Source organism: Anabas testudineus, chromosome 9 (genome assembly GCF_900324465.2).
Source record: "Anabas testudineus chromosome 9, fAnaTes1.2, whole genome shotgun sequence".
In the NCBI taxonomy this organism is placed as follows: domain Eukaryota; kingdom Metazoa; phylum Chordata; class Actinopteri; order Anabantiformes; family Anabantidae; genus Anabas; species Anabas testudineus.
The window spans coordinates 6,475,790-6,501,846 of NC_046618.1; the positions used below are offsets into that span (position 1 = coordinate 6,475,790).

Here is a 26,057-nt window from a genome sequence, read left to right on the forward strand (position 1 = left end):
TAAAGTAACTTGTATTGAATGCGCTGCACATCCTGTATTAATCAGAACATAGAGCAGGTTACCAGGTTGAGTTACTGTATATACTGAGTTTCCCGTACAATTAAGCGACACAATAGCAGATTATGCGATCAGAAATCAGTGCGCACTCAACTCGTCACGTTTGATCATTTCTTTTGACATTACAACGCAGGGTTAATCTTACCAGCTGCGTACTGGACGAGGCTTCCTGAGCGGATGAACTGTGACAGATGATGAGTTTAGTGCACTGAGGATTGCGCACAAGACACCCACTGATCTGCTACAGTCGGTTAACACCGCGCCGTTTTACGCGTCGACAGACTGAGAGAGCCACTCACTCTGGAGGACTTGTTGAGATTATTTGCATAAACGGGCAACATTGACCGAAACTGAACAATCTTCATGAGGTAATTTCAGCTCAAGATTCCCACATCTTAGGTCTTCAGGAGAGAAATCTCCAGGATCGTTACGCACAACTTTTGAGCACAACCGTGGACCTGCCGATGAGCAGATTTCGATGCGCGGTCCATATTACCTTCAGCACGAACTACTCTACAACCGGTACTCCCACAGGTGGGATTATGTCAAGAGTGCGAACTGTGGAAATGGATGAAACGATCCTCTCCATAATCGGCTGAAACCAAACCAAACCTCACGGACACTGGGAACTTGCCTGGGAGAGCGAGCCACGCGCGGGTGCCAAAATGAGCCTTTACTGCCAGAACTGGAGGATCTTACAGATTATCTTGGCAACAATTACAGCGGTTCTCACACAAGGTAAGTGACCTGGGAGTGACCGGTTTGCGTGTTTTCTGATGGATGAGTACAAGATGCCACAGTGCGATGAATTAAGTCTTGGAACTGTGGCTGAATTCAGCACGCCGTGCCAACACTATATTTAATGGTAACAATGGAAACAAATGGTTGACTGAATTGATTTAGATTGAATAGTCCACCTTGTGCACAAATTGGGAAGGTGGGCCTTTTCTCTGCGATGCCAGGCCAGCACAAAAACAACTTTAACTAGAAGCGTAAATAATACATAAGCGTCCTCATTTGTGCCACAAACTTACATCTCACTGCGTGGTGGTACAGTGAGCCTAACACGAGCATATGTGTCGTTCTTGCAGCAAAGGGGTGTCACAGCAGCGAGTGGCATATTAAAGATTTAGGATGAAATCAGTGAGAAGTAAAAGACTGGAAGGGTTGGTTGAGCTTTAATGCTCAGTAGTTGGCTTCACTCTGGAAAGCATTATGTTCCCTTATGGAGCAAACCGGGGATCCCAAATTCTACACAGTGAGGAAAACAAGAACAACATTTTCAACTTTGAAACTTTGAAGAGTCTCATTATCCATGTCAGTCCTTACCAATCACTCAAGCTGTAGCCTCCCCCAGTCTTCCTCCTGCCGCTCGGCTTTCTTATGCTCTCCACACTCTCATTACCCAGCCCCACAGAGCATTTCATTCTGTATAAGCAGTCTTACATGGTCTTATTCTGTTTCTTTAAAGCACATTTTAAAGCATGTTAAATGAGAATATAATGCTGTCTACTGATCTTTGACTACATAAGGTTTGACTTTTCCTAAAGAACATAGGATTTGTAGCTCTTTCAATGTGAGCAATTACTGTCATGTTGTAGAGTAAATGGCAAAAGACATCAGCAAGATAGTTGCAATGACAAAAAAAAAAAAAAAAAAAAAATCCACCACCAATTCATCATCCTGTTTAGATGGAACTAAATCATTAACCCATTACATGTAAGAGCAGTGGTTCAGTACATGAAAACTCACATGTCGGTGATCTCTAGCTGTTCATGTTGAACCACGATGCTGAAATATTAGAAAACATCAACTTGTTCCTCTTTTAATTCTTAAGCATTTACAGCTATTTTTTTTCCCTCTCAGTTATAAAATTAGGTTTATGAGTGCATAGTGAGGCCACAGTGACATCAATACAAATCTTTTTATTTAGGAATGTATTGTATTGTTTGGCAAGCTGTCATGTCCTATTGAGACTTTGGGGCTCGATTAAAGGACGCTACACTGTAAAGGTCAGTCAGTCAAAGGATAAAAACACAGAAGATATTTTCTGTTACAGGGGCATAACGAGCGTTTGGACTTGTCACAGTGTCTTATGTAATGCTGCCATAAATGTGACCAGTATCTGATTATTTAAAGACCTTTATCAGACAGCATGGAAGAGAAACTTATAGACAAAAGCTTTTAATCTCTCATTTACTGACTCAAATGCAGACATCCATTGTTGTCGTCTGTGATGCTACTGGGAGTCTGCAAGCTGTTTTGCACATATGGTAAAAGTCATTACCGCGTATTAGAATTCACGATGGTTGCTCAAGCTTTGTGCATTTTAATAGATTATTTGAAGATTGATTGCAGTCGAAGAAATAACGCTAAACGACAAGTACATCGAAAAGCAGTTAGCTGATGTGCTAATGAAAAGAAATGAATACGGAGCCGTAAGACAAACTAAGGGGTAAAATGCTGCTCATAGATATTATAGGTGTTTCTATTAAAACTGGTGATAAGGAACATTGCATTGAAATGAATCTTTAACACATGAGCCAAAAGTAAGGTTTGCAGTTGCACACATGACAGACCATCTCTCATATTTGCTCACTTTTCCAGGTTAAGTGAAATGAATACTTTCATTTTTATTTTAATGCATGACAGCAAAGCTCTTATTGGATTGTACTTGCTTCATACAAGAGGCTTAACTAAAATCACAACACCACGCAGGGATATTATACACGTGAAAAGCTCTGTTTCAGAAAGTCACTTAAATCCCTACCTGAAGTTCCTTTTTCCTGCTATCAGTCAAAGGTAGAGTTGTTTCAGGTGGGGTGTATATAAACAACACTGAAATCTAATTTGATAAACGGAGCATGGTAACTGGAAACAGAGAGGGATGAATAAAGATTTGATTAACAACATATGATTTAAACCCAGACAGAAGAGGAAGAGGAATCTGTTTCTTTCCTCCCAGAAAGCACTTAACCTAGATACTGTCTGGGAATAAAGACTAAAGCAACAATGCACAGCACTGAACATGTTCAATCCACAGGAGAGCAGACTTGGACGACTGGCTTTAAAGCAGTAGCATCTGCAACACTGAGGCTTTTTGACTCCACCAAGAAGGAAGAGAAACTCAGAGTTTTCAAAATGAGTGATTTGAGAGTCTGGAACAGCTGGTGTAGTGGGTTTACTCTCATGTTTATCATTTGAAGACAGGGCCCTCATCGTGATGAGAACCACGGAGGTAGAGCTGGGCTCACAATGGCTACTTGTTAAACAGTGAAACACTGATTATGTATCTCTTAACCTACAGTGAAACAAATATTCATGAACATGGTATGTCTGCTTCATGTATGTGGTCGTCTTTGGGTTTTATCAGCCTTCCTGTAGCTGTGGATTAGACCTGCACAATGTCCAGGAGAAATGTTGGACCATTCTTCACACACAAGTGATTCAGCTCAGACATATTCTTGGGACATCTAGTGGGAACATCTCTCTTCATGTCATGTCACACTATCTCCATTGGGTTAAGGTCTGGGCTTTGACTGGACCAGTCCAAAAGGGGGATTTTATGTCCCTGAAGTCACTCTGCAGTAGAAAGGGTCACTGTCCTGCTGCATCACCCATCTTCTACTGAGCTTCAGCTTGCTGATAGTCACCCTGACATTATCCTGTAGGTTATTCCCACCAGACATCCCCCTGGATGTTGTACAGGTCAATCCACAGCTACAGGAAGTGCATACAAGCGAATACAAAAACAACTGTATTTCACTTACTTAATCACCATCACTTTATGTGTTTAATAGTTGTGTTCAACAAAGACATGAACGATCATGAATGTTTGTATTTTATCAAATTTAATTTAAAAATATTGCGTTTGTTGATATTTGGGGCTTTGGTGAAGATAAGCTCACATTTAATGACAAATTTAGGCAGAAACCAGGAAACTGCAAAAAGCGCCACTAGTTTTTCTTGCGACTTGTATGTGACATAACACAGAAAACAGTGATGACCCCGACTGTAAAGTGATGAGCTTGCATGTGAAGTACTGTGATGCTACATTGGCAGTGCATTCTCCCTTCTGGAGATAGCGAGCCACTTTATATCCACTCCAGCTGGGGCTTGTGCCAGCCCTAGTATTAAACAGCACATCTGTCACTGTGGCCACTGGTAGGCTAAGCCAGGACAGCCCCCTGCCCAGCTCCAGTCTCTGCCTCATGGACTGCGTCGCCCACTCAGTGAACATGACTGACACTCTTGTCTGTGTGTAGAAAAAAAAAAAAAAAAAAAAAGATGCTGTTGTCTTCCTCTGAGGGCTGCTGGGTTGACATGATTGTGACACATGCAGTATAGTCATTTCTGTGTGAACTGTCAGGCCATGATGACAAGCGTCTTCGCTGGGGTGGATGAGTGACTGTGAAAGGCAGAAGCAACCGTGATAGACGGACCTGTCAAATGCCAGCAACCACGAGGGCAACATGACAACTGATGTTGACATAGAAAAGCTTCAAGCCTTCTTGTTGTAAATAATAATTATTAATCCAGTGACAGAAAACACTCTGTGTGGCATCCTTTGTGATGATTTCACACATGCAGCTCACACAAGTCTATAAATCTAGATATGATCAGTTTTGTTAGTTTTGGTATACTTGTGGGATGATGATTTGTTTTTAGTCTGACTTGCCACTAAAGTTGTTTTTCCACTGTGCAATTCTTAGTGCAGCTTTATCCATTTTGTTATAATCTCCAGAGTAAACACCATTTTCCCCCCTTAATTCACCAAGTAGGGCAATTAGCCACCAGATAAACAGTGCACACTCAGGTCAGCTGCTGTAATCTTCATAATTCTATCAAAATGGATGTTTAATGAGGACACATGGTGGCCGGGTGACCTCAGCCTCTGCTCATTTCCATTGGGATGAACACTCACCATCAAGCTTTTAAACCAGATCAGGGAATATTTACGCCACTGGTTTGTTTTTACTCGTATAAAAAGGTCACTCTCTGCACTTGTGATCAGTCTGTAATCCTTATAATTACTGTACAGCTATTGTAATTATTGTACAACTGTCCAACACAAAGCAGCTACAGTAAATTAACTACTTTCAGATGTATTTCTGTTCAGTTAGTTTGATATTTTCATTAAAATTGTTTTACTGCACATGATGCTCCAATATTTTCTTTCATTAAGGATCTGCTGGGTATTCACAGTCCACTTACAATCTGAAAAGCCATTTTAATCCCAATTTTTTTTTTTATAGCTGATTTCAACTTCGTGCCAGATGTATCAGATCCCACCTTTCCTGTCCACATGCATGAGAGAGGTGAAACTGGGGCAGTGGAAGGGCAGTTTAGAAATCTCACCCTTAGATTACATTTTGGGAGCAGTAAACAAAGAATAAATGAAATAATCATTTTTAGTATATTACTTTTGTGACGTGATTAGATACCTGAATGTTATTTTGGGACTGTATGTAAGCTGCCCCCCTCCTCTCACGACACAAATCATTTATCAAACACCCAGAGTTGAACTACTGCTTCGTCTCTGCAGCTGCTTCTTTGACAAAACCAGTGTGTTGTTGTTGTAATTTACATTATTTCACCAATTTGCTTTGAATGTTATGTTTAAGCTTAGAGTACTTTCAATTAATGTGTGTTATTATCCCAGTCAGTGAACATAGGGTGATTTTTTGTGCTGTATTGTTAAGTGTTGAATAGCTGTTGTAGCTGTTTAAATCTGGTACAGTTCTACTGTCTGTTGCTACTGTCTTTTAATAAGTCTAGTGCCTTTTTTCTGTTTTTACAGATTTGAGCAGCAGGGAGCTGACTGACAGTAAGAGCCCAGTGCCTTTTCCCATCTTCCTGCCAGTCAACTACGAGGTACAAGATGCTGACTACCTCCTCCTGAAGGAGGCTGGCCAGGACTTCATGAGGAACTCCACCATGCAGAGTCACACGCAGCCCTTTGTTATCTTAAGAGCCAGCCGCCAGCCAGCTGTCAGCGCCAGCTACGGCACTATGTCCACAGAGCAGCTCGTGCCTCTAGACCTGGTCCAGTCTGTGCAGCTCTTCAGATCCCCAGAGGTCTTCACCTTTAACTGGAAAATCCAGGCCTTTGTGCTGACACCTCGGGTTTTCTCCTCCAAGCCCAAAGTGCGGGTGCTCTTCTATGTTGCAGGGAGGGACTGGGGCAGAGGGGAAGGAGCTGTGAATGAGCTACCTTGCGTGACAGTATACGCTTTCTGGCAGACCCAGGAAGTGAGAGGTTCCTGTGCCATGGGAGGTGAGAGGGGAACCTGCATGGCTGAGCTGATTCCCGCACCTGGCTGGTTTGCTCCAGGGTCAGAAGGCACCAGCAGGGAGAGACAGGACTCATCTGCTGGGAACCCTGTAGAGCTGTACTACCAAGCCCAGCCCAAAGTGAATGGGAAATGTAATTCAGTGGATGTAAGTCGTTGGGGTGGTTCAGAGCAGCAGACAGAGTATATCCCAGTCACTCCAATGCAGAGGATTGGCAGCGTACGACTTCTGCAGGTGCCTAAAGGAATGGCAACACTTTCTCGCCTCAAGCTCGGCAATGCCATTATTATACGGACATCCTCCAAACCACTGAAGAAGACTGACATCGCCACCTTCTACGTACTCATGGCCAGCTCTGCTCAGCTGACTAACTTCACTCTCAGGTGAGACTTGTTAATGTATTCTTAATCAAATATGGCAGCACTTTATAGAGCTCCGTTTCTTTCAGTGTCCAAATTAATTGGTCAGTGAAGTAGGAGAAGTTGAAGAGCGTTCACTAAGTATTAGCCCTCATCTCTAATTCTTGCACAAATCCCGTACCATTAAAAATAAGGGAATATTGAAGGAAATGAGATTTTGCATGGATTATGGCATTTCTCTGAAAATATCATAGAGGTTAGCTGTCTTTCTGGGAAATGGGCTAGATTATTGCAGTTAAATTAGAAAAATACATGTTTGAGTGAGCACAGCCCCGTGACATTAAGGGCTGTCTCAAGAGTGGTAGTCATCAGGCTTGACACGGATCAAACAAAATCACGTGTAGCTTGTGACTCATTATCGCCCACCTTTAAAGGCTATGCTCTGGATCTGAATGATATGCTACTGGATGTATAAAGCTCATGGGGATTACAAGCAATTTAAATTAAGGCTGTGTTCTCATTTTGCACTGCAGAATGTTCCTCTTTGACTGGAGACGGGAGCATTTGTAGTGCCACCTTGGTTATTCCTCTGCATGTCCCTGTTCCATCCTCAGTAATAGAGGCTTATTTTAATGCCTCAATGACCTGACTTATTAACCTATTTATGATAATAAGCCAGTCTCTCCTTTTCAAGGTGAAATGATGCAATTTAGAAGACAGGCACCTCAAAACGGCATTTGAATTATATGATTCCAACTTGCTTTTAACATTTCATTGCTGGTTTTTTTGGTCATCCACAGCATAATACCTTTTGATGATGGAGATCAAACAGAGCCGCAGCATAGCTAGATTTGTCGAGGTTAGCTGTCAGAGCAGACAAGTACAGCTTAATGCTAACTTGATTAGAGACATTTTTATTATTATTCTAGACCCTATCTGCTTTATTCCAAGCCAGTGAATAATGGACTGCCAGGAGAGGTGAAATGTGAAATGTGCTTACCGTGTGCCTCTGGATTGCGTGTAGATTTGGATCATAAGTGAAGGATGTCATAAATTTCTCTTTCATAGGCTGTACAGTGAGTAATGACACAGAATGTATTTATTATAGCAGGACCTTACATTTGTCATGGGTCATCTTTGAGAAGATTTAACCATGTGAAGTCTGACACATCAAATAATAGGATTTTTTTATTTCAGTGTTTACTGGATTCTTTGAGAAATAAAATACAATTTCTGCTAATGAAATATTCCCTGTATCATATGTAATATACAAATAGAATTATTGGGCTCATTTGTGCAGGTCACTATCTTATTAAAGTAATTCACATTTGCGTCGCAAACTGTCCACACCAGTGCTTGTAGTTACAGATGAACAATAATAATAATTTATGATATAATAGTTTTCATATCATGTAACAAATACTAAGGGTGTCAGTGTTGTTGTTTGCAGTGTTGTTGGGTGATCTTCATTAATGGGTCTCGACTTAACAGCTGGTTTAACAAGGAAATCCATTAGGGCGGCTAATCCAAAAATATGTTGGTTACTGAAAAATAGTAACACCCTTGTAGGCTACACTTAATGTTACACTGTGGTACACAAATCAATACTTAAAAAATAAATAATTTCCGAGTTACAGAGCCCTGCCTTGACTTCCTCATACATGCTTCAGTGGAAGCGAGTGAGTAAGGAGACAGTCATGGATTATTAATTCCTTTTTCACCTGGTCCTGCCTTCATTTACTTAGACAGTCACTCAGATCAGCTGTGTAGGGCAGAATAGGTAAATATTGATTGAGCGGACATCTGCGCATGGATGCACTTGTCCTCCTTGTGACGTTAAGTCTGCAGGACTCCACAGTTCTTTCACTGGATTTCCAAAAGGAAAGAAAAAACATTAACCCGAAGGTGCTTGATCCTATATTTCAGGGTTTCTTGGCGCATTTAAGAAAAATTTTTTAGTGCAAATGAGTGCCTGTGCATTTGTGTAACAAAAAGGGTTAGATCATAGATTTAAATTAATTTGTTGCTTCCTTTTCTTTCTGTCTCTTGATTTGAGCTGAGGCAATAAGGCCCACCCCTCATCATCCTGTCACTTTTAATCATTGCCGCTCTAAATAATTTACTCAGTCACATTTCTGCACAAAAAGCAGATAGCACTGCCACCTCTCCTCCACTTTCCTATCCTTTATTTCCTTTCCCTTTGTCGCCTGTCATCTCATCACCTCTCCTTTCTCCTTTCCTCATCTCATCTCCTCTCCTCTCTCTACAGCAACTGTCCTGATCGGTAGCTCATCAATTTTGCTAGGAAGCTCTGTAGTAATTAAATATAGAAGGAATAGTACTGGTGACTACACTCTGAAATTACCTTTTTTTTGCCTCTTGTAAACATAACATAATACACTTAGCATTCCTCTAACTTACACGTTCAGTAATGAAGCGCTAAACCCTCCCCCAGCTTGTCAGCATGGTAACAATTCCTGTGCATCCAGTCCTCAACAGCTGTCTCTATGCTTGATCACTGTCTGAATGTCCCATTAGGCTTTGGTTAATACTCTGTCATCAGCATGATAAACCAGTTAGTGATGTCTATAGTGTGAGTCAAGGGACATACAAATTTGAGGTCACCTGCGCTTTCCAGCAAGCTGCCATCCTCAGCGAGCGCTTGACAAAGGTCATAGATAAAGTATTGCACTTGCTCCATCACTCTACCCATATGGAGGAGAATTACATTACACCTTATGATGTATGCTCAGTAAGAAGGATCTTATGCATTTAATCTACTTTTTCCTCTTAACTGCTATTAAAAGTCAGCTATCAGTCCCAATAGTTTGTCTTGCTCTACGGGAGTTTATTCAAAGGCATCATTGTTGCAATAAATAAACGTAAGCTTTCGTATCAACTGGACACCGTGTCAGTGAAGCTCATTGAGGGAGCCTCATCATTCATCTATGTGACAAATAGGGATTTTACATTCATTTTTAGTGCTGTGCCATCTGGCAGGAGTGTCGGCAGGAGCGTCTCCCCAACTCCCCAAACTGCTCCATAAGTACGATAAGCACGTTGCCGATGGCTGGCTATCAGACTGGCTAAACGGTGGACATTTGCCTGCATAATTAATGATTGCATCTGTTTCCATTTGCACTGGGGTTCACCGATGTTTTCAAGAAGCCAAGGATGGGAACACAAATTATATCAGGGAAGTAATTACAAACCCTATGTAGCATCTTGATCGCGGCCTTGGTGATGAAATACAGCTGAGCCATGGTGTCTGGCTCACACAGAGGATACAGTCCATCTTGTAGATCTGTGAGCAGTCTTTATTGTAAGTGGGTTATGTATTTGTGTTTTTGAATTGTCTGATTGCTTTAGTGTCTCGTGCTGACCACGGCTCTGTGATCTGTCAACAAAAGTTTGTACGAAGCAGCTATCCACAATTAAATAATGGAGAGGATGTGACAGGCAGAGTCAAAGGCTGCTTTGTGTTAGAGAGTTTGACAGTGTGTGTATCAATCCGTGTGGCAGTTTGCATGTTTGGACATACAGGGTATCAGTGTGACGTACATACAAGTTTGTTTGAGTGAATGAAAAGTATGTAAAAGGTGAAACAATAGTGCCACTCATGCCTTGCCTGGTCAGAAGTGAGATGGATGGCAGGTGCAGCACCTGCGAGCTACTTTTCTCACACACTGTCAGCTTCGGTCTACACAGCCATCCATCTTCTCTGCCCTGGTGCCTCCCCCTGCCTGCTGCCTCCTCAGGGCCTGCTAACCAAAACCATGGACATTGGTTCCTGCTCCCAACTACTGAGTAGAAAAACGCCTCTCCAAGTTACGAGCTTTTTTTTTGTTGTTTTTTTTTGTACACATGTACACAAAGAGGACTAAGAGAGAGAGAGAGAGAGAGAGAGAGAGAGAGAGAGAGAGAGAGAGAGAGGGAGAGAGAGAGAGGGGCTTTAGGAAAGTCCTGTTGTTGCTGTCACTTTTTATTAGTTAAACCCTTCTCCTCTCAGCTCAATACACAGAGGTGTTTCATCACAGCAGAGCACGTTGTCCACCAGCCATTACTAGATTAACAGTCCTCCTAGGTTTTCTCATTAATTCATTGAGCATGCCATCATGCTTACCTCATTGATTATGCTGGATTAAAGTTTTTCCCCACTGAAAACAAATAATCACACTGCACTTATAATTCCCCACAGTCTGCAATAGAGATCAGAAACAGAGGGAAAGAACAAATTAAACCTACCTACCTATCACAAATGACGATGTTATACATGTTTATTTAATTTTTACTGAAGCGGTTGAGTAAAAATGACACATTGACAGCTGCATATTTTGATCCTGTGTGGAAGTTTAACGTGAATTCAAACGGTGGATTTACAAAGTCATCGTAGAGGCAGAAACAATTCATCTGTAGCATGCCTCCTCCATTGTAATGTCATTAACAGAGGTAACAGTGTGCAGCTTCTTATCTTCCTCGTCTCGCCTCGTCTTTTATTCTAACCAGAAAGCCGTAGCTTGTTTACAATAAAAGAAACGGTGTATTTCTCTTTGCTCATTTAGTGCAGACTGAGTGTGTGTCCTCTGTGTTGTCGGCTCCACTGCCTCCTGGGAACCTTCTGACTGATAACAGTGGAGTGGCTGTACCTTTCTCTTCTCTTCTGTCATTCACTGTGATGCACAGTACACAGAGCAGCCCGTTTCATTTACTAAACTAACAGAGAGACCCTGCAACACCTACAGCTTTTCGGCTGCTTGTTGGGCTTTATTTTATCTAATTTATCTGTTATGAACCAGAAGTAATTGAATAAGTTGCAGGAAGTTTGTAAGTCCAGCGTGTGTTCTGATAAACATCTGCTGTGTTAAAGTGTCAGGGGTTGAGAAGTTAGAGGACTCAATGTGATTACTTTGTTTGTGATTAGGAAGTGCTCACTGACCCATTGAGCTGTGTGCAATCATGACTGAGAGGGTTTTGTTCTCCAGCCATAACAGCAAATTATTTCTTCTTTAGCCCACTGCTCCCCGGTTGAACCCATGTTAATCAGCTTCTGTGCTACACAGCTGGAATAGAAACCAGTGGCCTTCTGGGTCACAGAGGCACATGACTAAAACTACTATTGACGAAGTCATGGCCTTTTTAATTGTGACCTTTAACCTGGGAGCGCTCTGTTTGTTTGAACTGTGTTACAAATGCCACAGGATGAGCAAAATCTAGTCTTTCTGAGAAGGACACAGAGGGATGGATGGAGACCTTTCCAGTTTGCACTGCTGGGGCGGCACACAGATTATATACAGGAAGACAGACAATTGAGACCTTCCTTCCAGATCCAGCATAAAACTGTAAAGAGATTATCTAAATAATGAAGTAAAGCATGTTGTTACATTCTGCTAAACAGAAAGCTAATTTCTTTTAGGTCCAGCCCCCACCCAGAGCGGGACAAGTATTTAGCATCAGATTGTCGTTGCTCCTTTCATAGATTGCACGACGTTGGAGACTCATCATGTGCTAAACACTTTGTGTTTACCTCAAAGATTCAGAGATGAACTGTGCAGCTTTGCATACAGATTAAAACAAAAGACATTACATGACAATGGTGTTCAGAGCTATTTCAGACAACATGTTGCTGTTGCTTTGAATTTTAAAGGTTCTGTTAGAGGACTGGTTACATAAAAGAAGGACGAAGACGTGGTGAGAGTAGGTAACCATATGGATTACTGGTGTTGTTGCAGCAGAGTACTGTTTCTTTTTTTTTTTACTTTCAATGTGTACCTTCTCTGGCCTTGATCGCAGTCCTCTTAGAAGAATATATGATTAATATTAACTTTTGATCTACTGCAAGCTGCCTGTGCTGAGAACATTCCTTTGTTCAGCTACATGATGCTTATCATTTACAAATTAGAGGCCAAGGAAACTAATGATACAGAGAATAAGCACATTTTTTTGCTATTTTCCTGGATGGATTTTATTATGAGTAACACAGAATAAATGTGACATTTTCTTATATTGGAAATTCTGTATTTTAGTTAATGACCTGAATAGACAATGTTTGAATGAATAAATAAAATATGTTTGCCTGAGGAAACTGGATTTTCTAACAATGCTGACTATATATAACCTAATTTGTCACAAGCATATTCCGAAAGGCATGAAGAAATGTTGAATTTGTGTCAATTGTATACTTCAATTTGGAAAAATATTCATTTATTGCATTGATTTCCATTGCTTGTTAATGTGGCACATTTCATATTTACCACATGCTTGACCTTTTCGTTTTTGACTTTTCACAGAGCGACAGTAAAGAAAGGTGTGACCTTTCGAACAGCGACACCCAGTAACTCTTTACTGTGGGACATCACCCTGGATATGGGCACAGATGGAGCCATCGCTGTTATTTGTCAGAGAAAAGCTCCCATACCTGGAAAAAGGCAAGTGTGTGTATTATGCTATTGAGTGCTATCTACTTAGCTTTTATTTGTGGGAAATTTAACACATATTTGCACAGTGGGCTAAAATTGGTGATGTCTGAATGGTCAAATCACACTCCAATGGTCCAAAGGGAGTTTTTCATACACTGTCGGTTGTGCCCCTAGCTGTTGAAGCAGCACTACTATGATGTATATCCTGCAAAGCAGATGAGTATGTGTCTGTGCAGCTTTGGCGTAAAACACAAAACATCTCTAGCGTGTTGTCTGACAACAGCTTACTGCAGAAACACACTGTGCTGTGTCCTCAGAGGACATCTGTTTACTCTCTAAGGTTGGGTGCAGGTGCCCCCATAAAGCTGATTCTTGTAAACAGCTATTGCCTTTTTTCCCTTTAGTGCACACTTTTTCTCTTCGCTATAATTATTTCTAAACATTCACCAGCTGTGCAGGCAGTAAAACATTTTAACCTGTGACTTAAAACCTGCAAGGTGGCAGGATAGACAGGCATCTCCAGGTTGGAGTGATCAAACTCAGGTCTACTTGATTTCCCTTGACTTGCCCTCGTTAAACGGGGCTCCACCTTTTCCCCAACAAAGCAGCTTATCTTAAACATCCTTTCATGTTCAGTTGAGTGCAGCTTTTCACTGAACTCAGAAAAGCTGAGTACCTTTAAGAGTTAAGTCATTTAAGTGTGTCATGACAGGGGGGGTACAACGTATTTGGTGTGTCCTTCCAAACCTTCTCTGTCTTGCATGTAGCCTGAGCCTGACCTCTGTTTGATTGTTTTACAGAAGAAGAAGTATGTGAATTTCACGGTTTTCTGCATTAATTTGTCATTAAATGTGATGTGATCTTTATCTAAGTCAAGAGTATTAACAAAGAAAATAAAAACATCATAGTTATAGTGGAAAAAGTATGTAAAAGTAGCCTTGGTTGACTCTGATTGCAAACTTCAGTCATGCAGCAATGTTCTTTTTAGTAAACAGCAGCTTCCTTCATAGTGTCCTGCCATAGACACCCTGCTAGTTCAATGTTTTACCTACTGTGGACTCATAAACACAGATATGAGCTAGTTCCAATGATGCCTTCAAATCATTGTCTGTCACTCTGGTCTTGTTTCTTTACCTCATTGATGCTCTTGGGGTCATTTTGACTGGTCACCCACTTCTTGGTAGAGTAGCCACAGTCCCAAAGTGTCTCCATTTGTAGATTGTTTGTCTAACTTTAGACTGACTGACTAGTCTTTGACATCACTTTGTAACCCTTTCCAGCTTCATGTAAATCAACAATTCTTCGTAATCGTAGATCCTCTGAAAGCTCCTTTTGGCGAGGCATGGCTCATATAAGCACATTCTTCAAAAAGTTAGAGTCAGTGGAAGTAGCTCTAGTCCACACCTCTAACTAATTTTCTTAACTTGTGCCAACACCTGACTCTAATTAGCTTTTTGGAGCTCACACATACCTTTTCCACTCACACTATGAGTTTTTATGGTTGTTCATGACGACACGAAGGATTATTTTTTTTGTGTGTGTTATTACTTTACGCACATTATATATTTTTTGACTTAGATGAAGATCAGATCACATTTTATGGCAAATGAATGCAGAAAACCATGAAATTATACTATAGATACATCACACTGAACACAGTAATCCTACAACTGATGTTACCATTAGCTTTACAAGTGTTTAGTAATAAACCAAAGAACTGGACAAATTGAAATTTAAATGGATGATTTCGTGGTCATTATAAAGAATAAGTGATCATGACTGTCACTGAGATTTTACTCTGCTCACTACGAATGTTTGTCATTGTGGCACGCTGCAATCCCCACACTAGCTAAACAAACAAACAAACAAACAATCCTGCCATGCTGCCACTTTGGCTAATAAATCATCTACAGTGAGCCATTGTTCTAGCTGACCGTCCCACAGCTTTGGGTGCAACACACATTTAGGAGAATAGTGTTTGTGTTGCTCTCGTGAACTCGTGAATTAAATTTTTTTTTTTTTTTTTTTTGCCATTTGAGCTTGCCAGTGTTCCCAAATCTGATCCACTGAGATTTAACTCAGACAAGAAATGATTATTTCTGCCTCTAGAGCAGCTCCAAGAAATGTTTGTAAAACTAAAGCTTTAATCTGGGTGTGAATGGTTGGCATAGCTGGAAAAGAGCAAGTACATGCAGCCAACTTTCCCACGATGAAAAACTTCTAATGAAAGTAGACAAAAAATGTTATTTCTCAGTGAACCCTGCTTTCATATAATACGAAAAGAGTGACTTTCCCCGGCACAAGGATAAATTTAAACTTGCTGAAGCTAAACATGAGGGTTCGTCTGAGAGGTCATACGACAATAGACACAGCTTGCTTAATCGGAGACAGAACACCAACATTATCTGTACTTGTCATTATTGGTTTGACCTCATTACGTTGTTTTCCCCATTTGGCATGGATTATGACATTGTTTATCACAACTTCTTTATGGGTTAACATATTTTCCTTCTCATTTCAGCTAATCCTCTCTAAAATGTCACAAAACTAACAGAACCCCTGTAGAGAGCGGCTACTGTTGCAGCATTGTGCCTTTTTCTCTGACTTTGTCTTCCTGGCTTTAGAAGGCACTAAAAGTATTTGCTGTATCTGTACATTAAAGCTTTTTTTTATCCTCTGTCGCAGCAGCTTGGTTTGGATCTTAATATTAAAGCACAGACAGACTGTCGGCCATAAACAAGCTGCTGAAGCATCATTCCCTAGTAAGCTCATCACATTCACAAGAATGACCAAGGGCGTAAATAGTACGGTAGAATCCCCTATCTTATGGATATCTGTGTTAATGCATACTTACAAGGATATAGGCTTGTTTATGAGTCAAGCATATCTTGTTTTGATACTTGACCAGAATACTATTATTATCTTTTAATCTCTGGTCTCTGAGCAACATGCTAAGTTCAATTGCACCTCGGCTTCTCAGCTCTGCCCTTAACAAGGGCAGATACTATGAGTGAGAGTGGGATACAAAGAAATACTTTTGTATGCCTTGTTGTTGAGTTTGGAACTTAATGGAGGATTAACTAAATATGATTTGAAATTTCTCCAATTGTTGTTGCTCTCATGCAGAAAGGCAACTGGTATGCAGCCCTTTCGAGGTCATTTTCATGCAGTAAGCAGCATGATTCAGGGCTTACTGTGCGTCTGCACAGCTCTGACACGGATATTTATAACATGCACACACAGATACAGAGGCGACGATAATGGCCATGGGGGTATGTGCATGCTTATTGTGTTTTTGGCCACCAATATATCTTTTCTGTAGTTCAATACAGTTCCATAAAATAAAAGCAAAGGATACTAACTTGGGCCATAGGAGAAAATTGAATCCATGGCAAGGACACTCTGTTCTAGCTGGGATCACTGAGAGGCCATTATAAGTTACTGAGGCTTATACTTTGTTGCGCATGCAGGATGCCACTGTCCTCGCACCACCTTTTTATTCTACTCACATTTAACAGTGCCATCAACTCCAGGGTAGGGCCAGCACGGAGAAATTCAGCTTTATTCTTTTGTAGTTTGTGAAAAAGCCTGGAGACGCAAAGCCCTCTACAAAGTTAAGAAAAGGGGGATTTGGCCTTGTCACAACTACTGGGATCATATTCCTCTACTAAAAATCTCTACACTTTCTATCTACAGGCCAAATTCATAACATCTCTGTGTGAAGGTAGAGCTTTAGATTACTTTCTATTTCTCTTTCAACAATTACAACAGTTTCTTAAATAAAGAGATGCTGTCAGATAATAAACCTATTTATAAAAAGAAACATTTCTTTTATTTAGTAGCACTGTCAGCTTAATATTCTAATCTGTGCAACACTTTGTTTTATGAGTAAATACTTATAATAGGCTAATGATCACTTATTGGACACAATAAAACCAAAGAAGTGTGTTGTACTTTCCTTTAGGCTCCAGTATCTGTGGATCTGCATTACATTGACTTGTCTTGTGCTGAGAGCAGTGAGCCACAGGCTTAAGTGCAGGACCCACTGCTGCATAATCACTTCACCTCTATGCAAACATAATTTTCTCTACAGGAACTTAATGTGAGAGAAGAAAATTTGAGACTCTAGTGGTGAAATAGTCATATTGCGTATCAGTGGCTTTTGTGGAAAGATTTGATTTTGCCACTGTACCAAGGTGTTGAAGAATGAGATCCTAACATTAAGTCAAGTAGAACAGCTTGCATTAAAAGATCACTTATTTTGATATTGCAAAGCTGTCTGGTCTTAATGTTTTTCCATGTTTCTGTTCATTTCAACACAATTTCAATACCATGTCCTGTAGGTTTGTGCAGCAAATGTTTGCCCTGTGTTTTCTGCCTCATAACCCGAGCCTTTTGCTTCTCACCCAGGCTTGACAGCAGCCTACTGGAGGTGCTTCAGATGGATTTTGAGGTTGAGGAGCTGAGTAGTCCTGTCGACAGTCAGGTGATCATATGGAAGCTGGAGCTGCCGTCTGCATCCAAAAGTGAAGCCAAGACTGAAGGAGCCATGAGGATCTATACCACTCAGCGAGATTTTGTTGGCCTGGCTCCCCTTGTAATGGTGTGTTATCTGACAGCTTCCACGTCCCATCTAATAATTATTAGAACCAGAATCGACGTTAATGACAGAATCGTTTCCCATAACGCCAATACTTGGAATGCATCCTTTGAGCCCCGGTGCATAAAAACATCACAAAATGAGCTTGACTCTGATCCATTCCTGTCTGGTTTGCATCCACAGACGCCTGGATCTTCTTCGGATTGTTTAGCAAATGGGTTCTATTTTGAGCAGAGAGTGACCTTGTGTTGTTGACTGTCAGCTAGCTGATGTCTCTCTTCTGTGTTGTCCCTCTCTGTTCTGGCGTGGTCATCCTCTCCTCCTAACAGCTGCTTCATGTGCTTCTATTTTGGTGCCGGAGGCCTCTTTATTATGCTACCTCTATAATTAATCCATGATATAATCTCTGCTACTAAATACGGAACATTGCACAAGCGTTTACACCACTTTGAATTACAGCATTGATAGTTATCTGTCACCTGTGTCAGTGACTTCTTAGTACACCATTGTTTTCAGGAATAGCATGACAATAACCATCTGTGCTATATGATACTCTTTGCACTTGTTCAACCTCATATTATTGATGCAATCGTTTATACAGTTAAAAGTTAGAAACTATTATTCTCTGCGTATATTTTTGGGCAGAATGTCACTTAGATTTTACAGACCTGGCTGCTGCATTTTCATGATAATGGTGCTGGAATGCTTGAAGTCATAAGGCTATGCTACAGCATCCTGATTTGTGAATTTGACATGGTTCATCTCTCTTGTGGATTAGAAGTTGACCTCAGGCTGAGGGCCAAACATGAGGAGATTTGATGGTTGGCTTGAGGGGACATTACCGCTGACTGATCACTCTTAGCCTTGCTCCACGAACTCTTGCAAGTGGCGCTGTTCAATACTTCTACATAATGGCGAAAGGTTCACTGACACAGCCTTCAGATCAGTGTTTTTTAACTATATTGTAATGACAGTTGGGAGAAAAGTGATGCTCAGTTATTTCGGCTTCATTTAAATTAGTTTTATAGTCAAGAGACACGTATCCATCTGCTTCATTTTCATATTCTGAGTGGCCAAGTGTCTCTTTAAATTTGATTTAACTGATCATTCACAGGACTTGACCGGGCTCAGTGCCACTGCTCTTGAACTAATCTACACACACATACACACTCACAGTACCGAGTTGCTTCAACTTCATTTAAAACTGTGTGTTTAAACATATGAGGACACACATCCATCTGCTTCATTTTCATGCTTCGATTATCTATGCATGCAAAAAAAAAAAAGCATGTCTGTGCAAACACACACACATTGCTATAAAAAGCAATTGATATCAATTCAGGTAATTACTGTATATCAATTGATTTTATATATGTACACAAGAATACCTTCATATACCTCACAAGAAGAAATTCATATATACAACAGTATATTGACTTCATTTACACAGTATAGAGCCTTTTTTCAAATAGGTTAACAACTCACCCCTCTCTTCAATTAGGGTTCAGTGACTTGCTTAAGGACATTTTTCCACGTGAGTGGGGGAAGCTAAGAAAAAGTCGCCAAACCCTGTGGTTTGTGGATGACTTCTATCTGCTCTGCTACCGCTGCCCTTTTTAATAATGCATTGGGCATTAAAGAGCAGGCTGTATTGTATTCTGTATGTGTAGAGATTAATCTGAGTCCAAGCTTCTAGATATTAGACCATGTTTGCAATGATTTAGCAGTCCCCCGAGAAACCAAGTCAAGATTAGCTCTCCTGTGGTGACCTGGCCATCGCTTAGCCTTAGCTGTGCTCCCCTGAGCTTTTTAAAGCGGGAACCGGTCTACTTGTACCTTGTCAGGATTGCTGAGTCACTCTGCTTACTTACTGCCTCCTATGTTCCTCCCATTCCAGGAGCCTTAAGCAGCGTGGTAGTTACCCACACAATATGCAAAATTAAGTAATACATTAAACCATTGCCTTCTTCTAACTCTGAACTTCTTTGTCCATTGCAGGACACAGACATCCTGAACACAGCTGTACTGACTGGAAAGAAGGTGGTGATGCCTGTGAGGACAGTAGCCGTGGAGGAAGATGGAGTTGTAACCGATGTCTCTGACTACACAGACTGCAGCTCCACTGATGAGGATATTCTCAAGGTGGGATTCTTCATCCTCTACACACATATTGTACAGTAAACAATGTCATTCTGATTCGTCATTTCGCACATTGGCTTTACGGTGGAGTGAATAGCTTTGTAAGACTATTTAAGAAAAGGCAAAAACAAAAAAAATGGGTTTATCAGCAATAAATGGTAGAATGGGAGGTGTTTGTGCCTCTGACGCTAAGCTGCAGAAGGGTCATTTAGAGAGAGTATAAACAGGTTACATGTGCGAGTGTAAGGCCTGATGCAGTTTCTAAGTTGCCTATATGCCTACGGTCTCTTTTCTGCACTGTAAAACAAACTATTAGTTGAACAAAATCGGCCTTCAATCTGCCTCACAATAAACAGCCGCTGTGCTAAATCGCTCACCACAAACAACCTCACAGTCTGCCACTGTGCTCTCATCCCGTGATTCGTCCCTTTTATCCTGTGAACCTGAGCATGGCTGACTGCCAAAGGCCGGCTTTGTTTACTGATGAAATTGAAAGTCAGGCCTCTGAGGTCAGAGGCTGCGTGTGCATTTACTCAAGGGGAAAGTGGCATTGTAAACAAAATAAAGACACGCAGTCGTCTCCAGACCTGTACGGTTTTTCGCTGGTCAAATAAATGGATGTTGACGGAGAGCTGCTCCACGAGGAGATTCACAGTACAGTATACTGTATACAGTAAGTACATGATTATAGGATTACATGTCAAGAGCCCCGATGTGAACTAAATCATTCTTTTCAAACCAGTAATGTAGCCGTCTTTGCTGTTGTTCCAAGCTTACTGTAGCTCTCAGTGTGTTTGCTGACCAGATATCAGCTTCAGTCACAAATATTCCCTTTAATCTTCTTAGTCTAACAGCTTGACTCCGATATCTTTTCTCTCCTGGTGTGCCTGAAGAGTATCAAATCTGCTGGTGATAGATGGGGAAGGATTTATGTAGAATGGACGGCTCATGTGACAAAATAAAAACTAATCTGCCATAATAGAAAGATCTTTCACATATGCATGAATTATGGAGAAACTTAAAATGTGCACAGGCATTTTCTTTGTCAGTTCAGGATTGAAAGATTGACACTTAAATATTTTAAGCAGGAACATACTGTGCATTGATGTCAGCTTTGGTGATTGATGAGGACTTTTGAATGTTAGGGCATTTGACTGATTTAATACATCAGGACTGAACTCAGTGGAAGACTTGAACTAAATTTTCTGACTTTTCAGTACAGCCCAACTACGGCTACAGCTGTGTCAGTGATGCGTGCATTTCTGCGATTTGTAAATTTCTGCCTGTGTTTAATACTGTACCGGGTAATGAAAATCAAATCCCATTTTAAATACATATCTTTATCTGACACCAAAAACACTGAGGGATATTCTTGGCTGCAGAATGAGATTGTGACAGGGATGAGTGGGCGGGTGGCACATTAAAATGGCATTCCCTTTTAAGGGATGCTTCAGAATATGATTTGAACATGGCTCATGTTAAGTTCAGTGGAGCACTTGGAAGATGTTTCTCTAAAAAAGATGAAATGTGCAAAGTGTCTTAGATCATGGCTGACTGGCTGACTGCCTTCACCCTGAATTCAAACATGAGAACTGCTGACGACTTCACTGAAAATAAATCCGTACTGTTCTAAGATTAAATGTGTGCATTCGAAATTTTCCAACTGCTCAGCCGATACAGTGTCATGTATTGTAAATCTGCCGTTTGGATATAAATCAAGCATGGGATTATTTGAAGAGAAGAGGTTGAGGCATCTCAGTTAGCAGCAAGGATGACACATAACGATGTGGTCACTCTACAGCTTAATCTCTGGTCATGGGTGCAGGATGACTGATGCAAGATCTTCTCAAAAATAGCATGTCCCTGTGACAGCACATCGTCTAGTTAACTGTTGGGTTCACGCAAATGAGACAGAGAATCCTTTTGCTATTTGTATTCCTCCTTAGGCTAGCTGTCAAAGTCACCATCCCCCCCCCCCCCCACTCCCCTGTGCACTTCCTCGGCCTGAACACTGAATTTCAATGCTGCGTTAATTATCCAATTTGTTTAAAGCAGTGGCTGTAAAGAGGACCAAGGAAAAACCTCCTGAGTCGTGTCTCAAAATGTCCATGAGATCTTTCAGCAGTTATCCAAACTTGCCAAGGTCACCTTTGAAATTATGGTGTAATGAATGCACTTGGCTGTGAAGGACTGATGTTCGGCGCTGCACCACATGATATTTTGATTAACATACAATTGCAATGCTGCCTCTTCCTAAAGCTTCGGACCGGTGATCATCGCAGTAGTTTATTACAGCCAGTAGACATTACTATGGTAAGACATGCAGTGCAAAACTGCCGCAAAGCCATTTGTTGTTGTAAGAATGGCCTATTTGTTAAAACAGTGACTTTTATGGGAATATTTAATTATTCTTTGTCATTGGGTAGATGACTAACATCTCTCTGATAGACGCTCTCATTCTGAGTTTAATATAGATTGTTTACACAAGTCTACTTACACAAACTTTTATATTATCAGGGAAATGAAAAACCACAGATTCATGTTTCTTTTATCTCTTGCTATCCAGGTGTCGGACAGGTGTGACTATGTTTTTGTGAGTGGCAGGGAGACAAAGGGCAAAGTGAAGATGACGGTGAACTTCACTTACAGCTATCTGAGTGCACAACTCGAACTGAACATATGGATGCCCCAACTCCCGCTCCAGATTGAGGTGTCAGACACAGAGCTGAGCCAGATCAAAAGCTGGAGAGTACCCATACTAACCTCAAAAAGGTGGGATACACAACCTATTTCTATTAATTATCCCTGTATTATCTTTATATTGATTTTTGATGAACATCCTTTTGCTTTTATTCCCTATACAAATCCAAATCTCTGCAAAGGTTTAGAGTTTTGATTCCATTACATACTGTTCTGCAATATCGCAGTGTGATCCAATCAAGCAGAGAGACAGGGCTGAGTGATTGGAGTGTACCGTGTCAAAGCTTTTATAGTGTGACAGGTCTGACCTCAATGCGTGGTTTTGTGATCATGTCTCAGATCCGGCTGGAACAGCGAAGAAGAAGACAGGAAGGGGAAAGGCTGCATGCTACAGTTTCAGCACGCCTTGGTGCGGGTGTTGACTCACTTCGTGGCAGAGCAGGTGGACCCTCGAGATCCGAAGGCTTATTTCCTGGGGTCTGATTGGCAGGTAGATGTCACAAGGCTGGTTCGATACTTCATGAAGGTGGAGGACCCTCGAGTGGCAAGGTTGCAGGCTGGTAGGGTGCTGTCAGGACGTGACCTTGGGACCACCACAATTCAGGTAATAAACTGAACCACTGCTCGGATTAACCTTTGTCACAACAGCCTGTGACCACTGTTAAATCCACTGGCAGCTAGTGAGATACTGGATTAGATAGAGTAGTCTCCTAATTTAGTAGACAGACTTTGGATTCAAATTTTATGAGGACACAAATTTCATGTTAAAGCTGACAGACTAAACTGATCCTTATGTGGACATGGTGTCTGAACCCTATTCATTATTGTACGGGATATTGTTCTGTCACAGGTGTTCTCACCACTGTCTGATGCAATCTTGGCCAAGACAACTGTCAAAGTCGTGGATGACAAAGTGACCATCACTGAGTTGGGGGTGCAAGTGGTTGCAGGCCTCTCTATGACTTTACAGCTTAGTCCAGGGAGCAACAAAGCTATCCTGGCAACCACAACCACACAAGAGGTTCTACAGAGCCCTAAACAGGTAACATTCTTCATTGATTCAAATGTCTCAAAGATAAACTTTAGATTTAAAGTACAATTTCAATTTCTGCCATTTTCTGTTATTTCAGGAAGCTTTGGTCAGCGCCTGGGTACAGTTCAGTGATGGCAACCAGACACCTCTTGACATTTATGATCCAGCCTACTACCGTGTGACAGTGACATCTCTAGATCACGGGGTGGTGTCAGTGCAGGGCACGCCTCCGGCTGTGGTGGCAGAAGGAGAGGGCGAGGGAGTTCTGCTCAGAGTAGAGATGTCCATCTGTGAGGCCTGCCAGAAGTCCAAACGGAAAAGCACTGTGGCTGTAGGTAATGGCAATCTCAAGGTTAAATTTCAGCTGAGCAGCCGGCGGTCTTACGGCAATACCAGCAGCTTCGACAGTGGTACTGCTGGCAGCAAGAACAATGACAGTGACTATGGTAATGATGGGGAACAGGTGAGCAGCCAGAGAAAGCAGAGGAAGCCATCCCGGGATCCTCCAGTGCGCAGTGAAACCTCAGATAGAGCGGAGAGTGTTATGCAAAAGATCACAACCACAATCAAATCTACGGAACGAACCTTCATAACCAGTGGCAGCCTCGGAGGAGTGGGTAAGACCAGCAGCTCGGGAAACCCCAGTATTCCTACCAGCGTGGTGAATGTCAGTATGATGAGTAGTCCCAGTGACAGCAGTAAAGGGTATGGCTCAGACAACATGATAGTGGAGGATATGGGCAGTGTTGGCTTTACTAGCACAGTGAAAGCCCCTGGGAATCTGGTAAACTATAACAACTTCCCCACTAAGGTGGAAGTACCTGGGCAGGGGACCGCAGAGGTAGAAATTGGTGAAGAAATGTTGGCCAATAGGCCGCTCACAGACTTGGAGATTGGAATGTATGCTTTGCTGGGTGTGTTTTGCCTTGCCATCCTGGTCTTTCTAGTAAACTGCATCTCATATGTTGTTAAGTTCAGGCATAAGAAGCCACCCACACATGGTCAAGAGCCCACGGGGCACAGGCATGACTGGGTATGGCTCGGCACAGATGCTGAGCTGGTAATGAGCGTGCCAGGGAGCCCTGTCCAGCAAGATTCCCAGACTATGACAACTGTTATAGACATAGGGCCTGATAAGACTGCCACTCTGTCCAGGAGGCCCAGTTGTCTGGCTTCTGTTACAGACTCTCCCCTCAGTTGCATGGGCTCCCTCAGGAGCAAACCTATGCAAAGCGAGTCGATCCATTCACCCACAAGCAAGAGAAAGAGAGTCCAGTTCACCACCTTCTCCACTCTGGAGCGCCAGCATTCGCCACATCTACCACCCAGGGAGAACGGCCATGGCATTCACTGGGTTGGGAAGAAGGACAGTTGTGAGGAGGAACCCCAAATGCCCATTACAGAGCCTGGGGACAAGTTATAATAAATAACCCGATCAGACCTCACATGTACAGTAGATGTGGCTTTGATCACCTCAATGCCTTTGTTAACTCCCATCAACTGTCAAGAATATGTGATTTTGAAATTGCTCTCCTCTGCATTTCATTACCTATCAAGGCCTTTTATATGTACATGTACTGTATTTTATTGTTAATACTGGAGAGTGAATGTGTGCGGAGATGTGTCGGATAGCTGGCTGGATGGACTATTTTACACAACATTTGAACACACCAAATGTTAATGCTGCATGTGGATATGCACTTCTCTAAATCTGTGAAATCACATGTTTAACAAACACTGAAAAAGTATTTCGAATTACAAATACAAAATATATATATAGAGTGATCTGACAGATATGGATTTAACCAAAACTGTGGTTCTAATTAAACGTAATATTAATTGAAGTAGGCAATTTCTATAATGCTACATCCAATATTTTCTTTGTAAATTTACATTGATCTAATTTTCATGTCTTTTTTTCCCCATTAAAACACTATGGTCTTGAGTACTGACTGACACTTTATTTTCTGTTAAGCAGCTACTAGTATTTTTAGAGGCATTTGTTCTCAAGTAAAATGCATGCAGGTCAGTCACTGCATATAAACTGCCTTCCAAAAAAAAAAAAAAAAGTCAGACACACTAATAATTTGTTATTCCACCTTTAGCCTTGAATACAGCATGCATTCACCATGGGATCGTTTAGATAAGCTTTTGCATATCACATTTATTCCCATCGAGAGTTGCATGAATGATTTCTAAATAACTTGTTGGCAGGTGAAACGTAATCATCGATGCAGTAGTTATCCAATGGGAGGCTCTTACATATTTGCTTAGTTACATTCAGGTGGTAACTTTCTTTTTGGGGGCAATCTATTAATTTTACAATTGCATTAGAAAGGAGACAAAGTGCGAAGCTTTTGTGAGAACATTCACCTTTTTCTTATCAGCGCATGTGCCAGTATGTTGCCAAAATCAACCTTTGTAACAAATTACAAGAACCTTTTGTGCCCCTTTGCCCT

At 41.4% G+C, this 26,057-nt stretch overlaps 1 protein-coding gene across 1 annotated transcript; it reads left to right on the forward strand.

Moving 5' to 3' along the window:
• Positions 1–658: 658 nt before the first annotated feature.
• LOC113150224 (transmembrane protein 132D) lies at positions 659–25,208 on the forward strand. Its single transcript, XM_026342631.1, has 9 exons — positions 659–795; positions 5,858–6,734; positions 12,998–13,135; positions 17,537–17,729; positions 19,725–19,868; positions 22,432–22,637; positions 22,905–23,169; positions 23,416–23,607; positions 23,696–25,208. Exons 1-9 carry the CDS (start codon positions 723–725, stop codon positions 25,019–25,021), a joined length of 3,414 nt encoding a protein of 1,137 aa, XP_026198416.1. The 5' UTR covers positions 659–722; the 3' UTR covers positions 25,022–25,208.
• Positions 25,209–26,057: the final 849 nt, after the last annotated feature.

Coding starts and splice junctions, on each gene's coding strand:
- LOC113150224 (XM_026342631.1), top strand. CDS start 723: ATGAGCCTTTACTGCCAGAACTGGAGGATCTTACAGATTATCTTGGCA. Junction 22,638..22,904: donor CCCATACTAACCTCAAAAAG/GTGGGATACACA, acceptor ATCATGTCTCAG/ATCCGGCTGGAACAGCGAAG. Junction 23,170..23,415: donor TTGGGACCACCACAATTCAG/GTAATAAACTGA, acceptor GTTCTGTCACAG/GTGTTCTCACCACTGTCTGA.